General features: G+C 40.3%; 1 protein-coding gene across 3 annotated transcripts; it reads left to right on the forward strand.

Annotated features, from left to right (window-relative positions):
* The first annotated feature begins 1,199 nt into the window (after window positions 1-1,199).
* Window positions 1,200-9,357, forward strand: wts (serine/threonine-protein kinase warts). Of its 3 annotated transcripts, none has more exons than XM_043430508.1 (5): window positions 1,200-1,497; window positions 2,688-3,023; window positions 4,052-6,488; window positions 6,828-7,105; window positions 7,533-9,357. In XM_043430508.1, the coding sequence occupies exons 2-5, from the start codon at window positions 2,748-2,750 to the stop codon at window positions 7,962-7,964; spliced, it is 3,423 nt and encodes a 1,140-aa protein (XP_043286443.1). In that variant the 5' UTR covers window positions 1,200-1,497; window positions 2,688-2,747; the 3' UTR covers window positions 7,965-9,357. The 3 variants fall into 3 exon arrangements, with proteins under 3 accessions (XP_043286443.1, XP_043286444.1, XP_043286442.1); XM_043430509.1 differs by having other exon boundaries at window positions 1,200-1,449; XM_043430507.1 differs by having other exon boundaries at window positions 1,201-1,872.
* Window positions 9,358-9,617: the final 260 nt, after the last annotated feature.

Genomic DNA, 9,617 nt, shown 5'->3' on the forward strand with positions numbered 1-9,617 from the left:
CCCCCAACGCTCCCCTCCACAGGCAACGTTCCTTGTCAGCAGTGCCGCCAACTAGTGCCTTGAAACAACTGCGGTGACTACGGTCTCTCCTTTTTGCCCTCGTTCGTTTGGAACTTTGGAACATTACTTTTCTCATTTCGATTTTCATTTATTTTTCCATAGGTTTTTACTTTTTCGCTCAAATATATGGAGTAGAATTAAAACCTCAGTTATGTTTTACAATCTTTTATGCCTCTGTTAAAAGTCAAATTTCCACTAAATTCCTTAATCATTTCATCAATAAAAAAATGAAACATGACATACTTTATAAGCTCTTTCATATGTTTTGTTCATAACAATATCCTACATCCAAGAGCGTGGTCGTAAATACTTTGTTTATTTTTTAATCGTTTCCGCGAAAAATAAGGAAAACGACCAGTCATTTAACCTGCGTCATTTGACGGACTTGTTATTAACCATTGATGCAGTAGCACTTCGTTATGTTCATCGATCGATCAAAAAAATGTATTATCATTGGAAGAAATCTTTTGAGATCTATTTCTAGATAACCAAAATACGAGCAGATGAGTACCTCGTATTTGGCATGTACTCATAACACATCGATATCCAGCACAGAGACGTATGTATAGATGATATGTTTACTGGTTTTATATGCAATAACGTGCGTAATTTGAACAAAAAAGACCTTACATTAATTGCTTTTTGCGGTACTTTTCCTCTGATCGGTAAAATGGAGAACTGCAGAAAAACGCTTCAATTTAAATTGAAAAAATTCGCATCTATTCCTATAATTAGCGACTTGAGATTGCGGAGACTTTGTTTTTTGAGTAATAAATTATCATAAGTACTCTTGAGAAAAATTGGCGGGATTTATAGTGTTTATGAGAACGTATGAAAAAAGTGCAACCCTCTTTTACCAACAACCCTTCCCCTTCAAGGTTTTCCGCGCCCCGCGAAATGTCCAGTGTATAACATATGATTTGTGAAAAAATAATAAATCAATGACAAGATTCTGGAGATCGAATACGTTTCTTAAATTTGTAATGTTAAACAACGAATGTAGGAATCATCCAAGGGGTTCCAGGAGCCAGTGTCGGGAGAGTGAAATCGAAAATGTGGGATAACTTTTCACATTATCGACAAGATACTTTCGGTGGATGCCGTAAATTATGAAAAAGATAGCGCGTGTATGTACCCTCGTGTGCATTTGTATATGTGTGTGTGTGTGTGCGCGCGCGCGTGCGTGTGTGTGTGTCAAGTCGGCGGAGGAATGTGGCACTTCAAAATGGCTGCCAGTTACTTTAGTAATTTACGGGTGTATCTTTCTTTGTTGTCGATGACTGAATTCGCCAACGTATTTTAATTCTACAGTCGTTAATCGACGAAAAGGTTTTTCGTCGATTTACATTAGTTCGTCGGGGTTTCGTGAATTTGAGGAATTTGGTGAAGGTGCGCGAATGAGTGCGCCGTTTATACCCGAGAACGTAATATGCTCGGGTACGACATACTCGCATTCCCGTCCTCCTCTTTCTATTCCTTCTTCCTCTACTTCTTCCTCTCTTTCTCGTCATCCTCGTCGTTTTAATTATTCGCGATCATCTACCTTTATTTATTCCATTTAAATAATCACCAACAATAAAAATAAACAAACAAGAGGAAAAACATAGAAAAAATTGTTCGCGTCCAGTCCCGACAATGTTTCCATTTTTGTGCACATTAAAAACTTTCCTAATTCAGTGTCTCCACTCGTGCATAGGTTAGATCGAGTTTTCCCTCAGGACGATACATTATCTTGTACTTTCGTTTCTTTATTTGTTTTTTTTTTGGTCGCTTGTGTTCGCCTCGTATCGAGGACCCGTCCGATTTTTTTTCGTAAGTATTCCTTCGTTTCTTGTACCCCAATTACATTGCCCTTCATTCGGTGCAAAATACATTGAAATGAAAAAAGAAAATGTCCTCCTTTCGATGACGGATCTTTCGGAAATCTCGAATTCGTCAATCTCCATACGATCCACTAACTAATCTCCATTGATAAAGATCCAGTTTCCGGACTTTCGGTACTGTTGGTCCAATCGAATATTTTTTATGGACAACTAGAGTGGAAGCAGAAAAGAACGTTCAGAGTCTTCTGCAACTATATCACGAATTTCTAGATGTTATTTTTTAGGAATATTTTTCATCAATCATGCATTTCGTTGTGAAAAAGTTATGAACATAGTTTTGAGCAGTTTCTCAATATGTGAATAAAGTGCTTTATTTTCAAATATATAATAAAATTTAAACAAAAACACCTATTATGATATTGGAAGAAAAAAATTGGAAGCTGTAATCTTTGTGGAAGCACAGAAGCCCAGAAGGGATTGAAATAACTTCAAAATAACAAGACTGAAAAAAAAATATCTGTGACAGTAATAACTAAATTATGACAGTGAGTTAGCGAGAGGAAAATAAATACAATGGACCAACATCAACAAAACTAGAAGAATGTCAGTTAATTCATAGAATCTACATAATTACTGTAATAGAAAATGCATTGTAAAAAATAAAACAACTTGCTGGTAAAATTAAAGGAAATATTTGTGAATTAGATATATGCTTGAAACAAAAAAGCATATGAATTAAGAGGAATTGCTGAGGAAGCATTGAAGAAGACATAAACAAATTGTTCTATTAATTATTTGTTGCAGGCTTTATATATGACAGAATCAGATTGGAGTTAGGTCCCAGAGGGCCTAGCATGGGCCACTATGAATCCACCCGCGGTCAAGTCAGGCAGTCGCGGCTCTGGATACCACCAAAAGGCACTAGCTGAAATTCGCAATTCTCTGCTCCCTTTTGCTAATATCGGAGGTAACAGCGAAGTTGGTTCCAGTGCTGCGAGTACAATATCGACTTTGTCGACCACAAGTGGGGTCAGTTCTGCTTCCAGCCACAGCGGAATTTCGCATACATCTGGAAGTCTTACCGACAAACCTGAACAACGTCAGGCCATCTCTCAACTTCTAGCCATGGGCTACTCCGAAGTAATAACCATTTTCACACTCTTCTACCATGTTATCCAATATTTCCTAATTACCTTCCAATTTTTTTAGAAATTGAAATTGTCCAGCTTAGCAAGTATTCACATCAGGTTATTCGATGAATCTTTTGGATTTCTAATATTTGAGAAAAAAACACTGTTCAAATTACTAGTTCTATATAGTTCTGACTTTTGTACTGAACGAATTGTGAAATTAATACCTTTGTGTTTGATTTACTTATGTATTGATACGTTTGATTTTGTATTACATATTCTCCAGAAAAAGTCTTTGATGCATTACACACTCGAGTAAAATCAAACTAATATTCATGGTGATGAAATAACTCTGGCCACCTTGAATATTTTTGATTCTATAGAATTTGTGAAAATAACTTCGGAATTCGGACACGTTTGCTTGAAAAATATGATCAATCGTTCTCGATGACCCTTGGAGAATCGTGTAATATTTCAAAAACACTATTCTCTTTGTCTAAAGATTTCCACGGTAGCAAGGGCTATTAAAGTATTTTATATTCTTTCTCAAAGTTGTTTTATTGGAATTCTTTTTTTTTTCCATAACCCATTTCATTCGGGTATTTCCAAAGAGTAACAGTGCAAAAATATCTCTAGCCACTAAAAATAATTGAGGAAAGAGCTCGTGGCACTTGACATTGGAAATTTCAGTTCGATCGATTTATGTAGACATTGAAAATAACAATTCGTTTGAATTTAATGATATGTTCGTTTGTCAGATCTTATGCTGAACTATGCTGTGTTTGCAATATGATTGTAGCAAGCAGATGTTTACTCAATTTTGCAAACGTGCCATGGTCTATTACGATAGGTCATATTCCAACGACACATAAATAATTGAAAAGTATATTGTAAAATATGCTACCCTATCTTATCGCAAATCTTTTATTTAATACATCGAAGATTGAAAAATATACTTTTCATTGGAATCAACTTATAAAGATGGTACATAAGCCCCCTATGAAAACTCACTGAAAAAAATGATTTTTGCCAAAACAGGACATAAGTTTTCGAGCCCTGAAGTTGGCAGGATGGCGAGTGGAAGCGGCGTTGGAGTTCCTGAAACAGGCGCAGGGTGAATCGTTGAACGGCCTCAGTAAGCTGAACACAAAGTTGATAAGAAAGCCGAGTTTAGAGCGTGAGCTAAGTTTGCAGCGTGGTAGTCCGGCTTTGGATAGCGGTGCGGGTAGTTCGCGTTCGGACAGCCCGCGACAGGCGGAATTGTCGCCGCATCCGCAGCTAAGCCGTCAATACTCTCCGAGTAGTTTTGAACGGGAGCCACCGCCGCCACCGCCGCCGCGTTGCAGTTCGACACCACCACCGCCGCCGCCGCCTCATGGTCCGTACACGCAGTCGAACGTCCCGACGAACATGCAACAAATGTTGAAGAGAATGTCACCGGCTCCGGTGGTGCCGACGAGGCCGCCGGCAGCTGCGCCGGGATCGGGTTCCTCGTCGTCCTCGGCGAATCCACCTCAGCGAGGCACGAGTCCTGTTGCCTCGTCGAACGGCGGAGTCCCGACTTCGAATTCTCGTCAACCAATGATCGTACAAAACGGACCGCAAGTGCAACAACAATTGACGCAACAGATTCAAGCGTTGAGTATCTATCAGACGAGCAACGGAACGGGAAGTGGGCAAGTCGAGCCCCCGCCGCCTTATCCAATAGTGCCTTCGTCCTCGCCGCAAGGACCGATCCAGCCGCCCTCGTACAGCGCATCGATGCAAAACCGGCAATCACCTACGCAATCGAGCGCGGATTATCGAAAAAGTCCATCGTCGGGGATTTACTCGGGGCCAACATCGGCCGGCTCACCGAGTCCGATAACCGTTTCAACGGTCGCCCCGTCGAGCGGTCAAAGTTCCATGGCGAGGCCGACACCTCTGCAAGCATGGGGGGCACGACAAGCCAAGACTCAACCACCAATAATAATGCAATCTGTTAAAAGTACGCAGGTCCAAAAACCCGTACTGCAAACAGCGATCGCGCCCACCTCGCCGCAACCGATCTCTTCGGGTAGCGCCTCGACGCCACCGCCTCCACCTCCCTCCTATGCATCCTCCATACAACAGAAACAAGCACAGCAACAGCAGCAAGCTCAGCAACAACAGCAAGTTCAGCAACAACAGCAGCAGCAGCAGCAACAACAACAACAACAACAACAGCAGCAGCAGCAACAACAACAACAACAACAGCAGCAGCAGCAGCAACAACAACAGCAGATGCAACAACAGTCGCAACAACCACCACCTCCGGCTTATCCACCGGTAAATAACGTTGGCTCGAATACGGGTTCTGCTGGCATTGGTGTCCCGACTACCGAGCCACCCAGTTACGCGACAACGATGCAAGCTCTCGCGGCTCAACGCAGCATGCACCATCCTCTACCGCCCCCACCACCCTACGCGACTCCGACGGACGATGCAAACGGTATTACGACGGTCGAGTGTCTCGCGAGCGGACCACGCTCATCACCCGTGGCGCATCATCCGCCTTTAGCCCGTAAGTACTCACCAGCCGATCAACTACCCGGTGAAACTCCACCGTTACCGCCCACCGCTTCGACTTCGGTAAGCTCTAGAAATAATAACAATCACGGTACGATGAGCGGCCACGAAAATTCCGGAAACAAACCCGGACCATCTCTGTACAAAATAAAACATCAGTCACCGATTCCCGAGCGCAAACACATGAGCAAGGAAAAAGAGGAAGAACGCCGCGATTGCAAAGTACGGAATTATTCGCCTCAGGCATTCAAATTCTTCATGGAACAACACGTCGAAAATGTTCTCAAATCTCACAAACAGCGGTTGTACAGGCGATTGCAATTGGAGACCGAAATGGCAAAGATCGGACTTAGCGCCGAAGCACAATGCCAAATGCGTAAAATGCTATCTCAAAAGGAATCTAATTATATCCGACTGAAACGCGCGAAAATGGATCGGTCGATGTTTACCAAAATAAAAATGATCGGAGTCGGAGCTTTTGGGGAAGTGACCCTTGTACGTAAATTAGACACTAATCAATTTTACGCGATGAAAACGTTACGGAAAGCCGATGTGCTCAATAGGAATCAAGTTGCCCATGTCAAGGCTGAACGCGATATACTCGCTGAAGCCGACAACGAGTGGGTCGTTAAACTCTATTATTCCTTCCAAGACAAAGACAACTTGTACTTCGTCATGGATTACATACCGGGTGGCGATCTCATGTCGTTGCTTATCAAATTCGAAGTTTTCGAGGAACCTCTCGCCAGGTTTTACATCGCCGAATTAACCTGCGCCGTCGAGAGTGTACACAAAATGGGCTTTATACATCGCGACATCAAACCTGACAATATTCTCATCGATCGCGACGGTCATATCAAACTCACCGACTTTGGGCTGTGCACCGGATTTCGTTGGACACACAATTCCAAGTATTACCAACAAAATGGTGAGTTTCGATCATTCATCATTTTCAAAACATATTTTCCCAATTCTCAAACTCCCTAATAGCAAAAAAAAAAAAACAACAGCAAATCCGTACTGTGATTGTACAATTTTCGTGAGCGTAACGTCATTTTTGTGTTTCGTATGGTAAACTGTTACAACGACGGATAGCAATGAAACAGTTTTTTTTACAAATACCAAGCTGAGAGATAATGTTCAAAGATCGAAAACAACATTCTTAATTTTTAAACAAATGTATTGTACCCAGAAAAAAAAGTATCGTGAAATGTTAAAAAAAAAAAATATGCTCGTTATAAGTTCACGTTGAAAATAATATTTGCAGGCCATGGTAAGCAAGATTCGATGGACCCATCGGACGACTGGAACAACGAGTGTCGATGTATACAATTGAAGCCGTTGGAACGTCGACGGCATCGGGAACATCAACGTTGTTTGGCACACTCGCTAGTCGGTACACCGAATTACATCGCTCCGGAAGTCCTCCAACGTACCGGTTATACCCAGCTTTGCGACTGGTGGAGCGTCGGTGTCATACTGTACGAGATGTTGGTTGGTTCACCGCCCTTCAACGCCAAAACACCCGCCGAAACGCAGTACAAGGTATTCTTCAAATTAGTCTATGCATGCAATAATATTTTTTTCTGCGCTCACGTAATAATGGTTACCCGTATTCTATTTTATTTTATATTAATTTTTTTTCCTGGAGGTCCGTATTTTTTCTGTATTTGAGGTCGAGGCGATACCGTGTCTCTCGATTTTTTTTTCAATAAAAAGGTAAATAAAAAAGGTGATGATTGACAACTTCCAAAAATTTCGCGAATGATAAAAGGCATTTTGCCAATTGAAAACTGAACGTGATATCACGAGTTTTGTTGTTGTCAGGTTTTACTGAAGGATCGCTTCTGCTGTAAATCGGAATTTTATTGATGTAGAAAAAAAATCCTCCGTTGTATTTAGAGAATAATATTAATGAAAGAAGAAAAAATATGAGTGACGTAAATAACGAAATATCTGTAAACCACAACAGGTGATAAATTGGGAGACGACGCTAAACATACCGAAGCAAGCGAACCTCTCGCCGGAAGGAAAAGATCTGATATTGAAATTATGCGTCGGTTCGGATCGCCGATTGGGTAAGAACGCTGACGAGGTGAAGTCGCATCCGTTTTTTGGTAACGTTGATTTCGATAAGGGTCTGCGTCGTCAGGTAGCCCCGCACATACCCTGTATTAAATATCCAACGGACACGAGTAATTTCGATCCGGTAGACCCGGACAAATTGCACAACTCACAAAAATCCGACAGCAGCAAATCGGACGAACTGTTAGACAATGGTAAACCGTTTCACGGTTTCTTCGAATTTACGTTTCGCCGGTTTTTTGACGATGGTGGTGGCCCAGCTTATCCTAGTCGAATAAGCCTCGATGACAATGACAATCAAGGTCCCGTCTACGTATGACATTAGGCCATATTATTAACCGGCTTTAGGCCCTTAACCCTTTGTATTATGGGACAAATATTAGATCGTTTGAAATGTGACTCGAGCACGCGTTGATTATTCCTTCGGTATCCAACAAAAACGATCGTTCCCGCCTATTAAATACGATAATTTCATGGAGAACGATCGATATTTCGATTATTTATTTAATCATGAATCATTAATTCATAATAATTTCATCAATATTGATCAGATCGCGGTTACGCTACTGATCTCGGTTGACGGAGTTGACAATTATTCAATCAAGATAAATCGAAGTACGATATATCGATACTAATCGGATTACGATTAACTACCGAAGTAGGGTGTATCAATGCTGATTTAATTGCGTACCATTATTTTATCGAGATTGAATGAAATTGACAATTACGTTATCAAGACCAATCGAAGTACGATTATTTAATCGAGATTCTTATCATTACTGTAATGATTTATAAATTACCATTATTTATTCAACATTTATCGATTTTAACCAAAATATCGTGCTCGATCTTCGGTCGGACAATTCCGACTTTGGAACAACCGAAATACGAGATGATCCTTGGTTTTATTATTCTTCAAAAAACCCAACGATTATCAAGTATTTTATTCAACTTGCTGAATATTCAGTCAATTCGTGAGACAAGCATTGTTCGGATTTTAAAAAAACCAATCAAAAAGACCCAGTGTTTTCCGAAGACTAGATAAACATTTAAGAGTGGCCGATAAATCGTGCATTAATTGCGAAAAAGTGATTTGAATAGCTTCAGGGCCGTCCCAAGTCAACGCAAGTCCAAAAACATTTTGCAAAAAAACTAGAAGCACACGCAGACGTAAAACTTGCGGTGCAAAAACACTGAAAGAAAAAAAGAAAGCAAAAACATAGGTCTAGGATATTTTAATATTTAAGTGTTATTTTCAATGGAATTGGACTCGAAGTGAAAGAAATTGCAGACGAGAGATGATACGCTGATTTGCCAATGGGTTGAACTCAAGTGATCATTTAGTTTCTATTATTTTTTTTTCTCCTATGGTAATTAAAAATGGGAATTGGCTTGCACTATTATTAGCTATCCTATATGATGATGATGATAATAATGACTATCGGTATCAATATCAATCTTGAAAGTACACACTTTTAATATTTGTTGAATGAAAAGTACTAACCCTGTACACCTGCAATATGTTTTTCGAAGTACCTGCCTCCAAGGTTTGTTTTTCGATTTGTGTTTATAGGGTGCGCAAAGTGAATTATTTCTCAACGATTCGTTTTTTATCTCACTTTATTGCACCAACTTACGAGAAGTTGTCTTTTCACCTTTTAAGGAAATTGAGGCTGTACAGTCATGTTTTTATCCAAAAGTTATTACCTATACCTTTCAAAAGTTAGGCCAGTTTACAGTTTGACAATGTTGCATACACTTTAAAGAAAAGTTGAGGGAAAAAGACGAAAACTGGTGAAAGCTCAGTCGAAAATACGAACGGTGACGATCCTAGCCTCTAAAAACTGCACGGGAAACAGATTATTATTAAGGAGTTTCGGTACAGAAGTCTAAATATTAAGAAATTGATCAAAATTGATAAATTTTCTTAAATTAAAGCAGATTTCTTATGCCTGGAATGTATACCTATGAA

The sequence above is a fragment of the Venturia canescens genome, chromosome 10, assembly GCF_019457755.1.
Source record: "Venturia canescens isolate UGA chromosome 10, ASM1945775v1, whole genome shotgun sequence".
Classification (NCBI taxonomy): domain Eukaryota; kingdom Metazoa; phylum Arthropoda; class Insecta; order Hymenoptera; family Ichneumonidae; genus Venturia; species Venturia canescens.

Bases quoted from the DNA above. Each gene is read 5' to 3' on its own strand.
- wts (XM_043430508.1), top strand. From the start codon at position 2,748: ATGAATCCACCCGCGGTCAAGTCAGGCAGTCGCGGCTCTGGATACCAC. The intron at 6,489-6,827 runs GTGAGTTTCGAT...TAATATTTGCAG, and splicing joins CAAGTATTACCAACAAAATG to GCCATGGTAAGCAAGATTCG. The intron at 7,106-7,532 runs GTATTCTTCAAA...AAACCACAACAG, and splicing joins CCGCCGAAACGCAGTACAAG to GTGATAAATTGGGAGACGAC.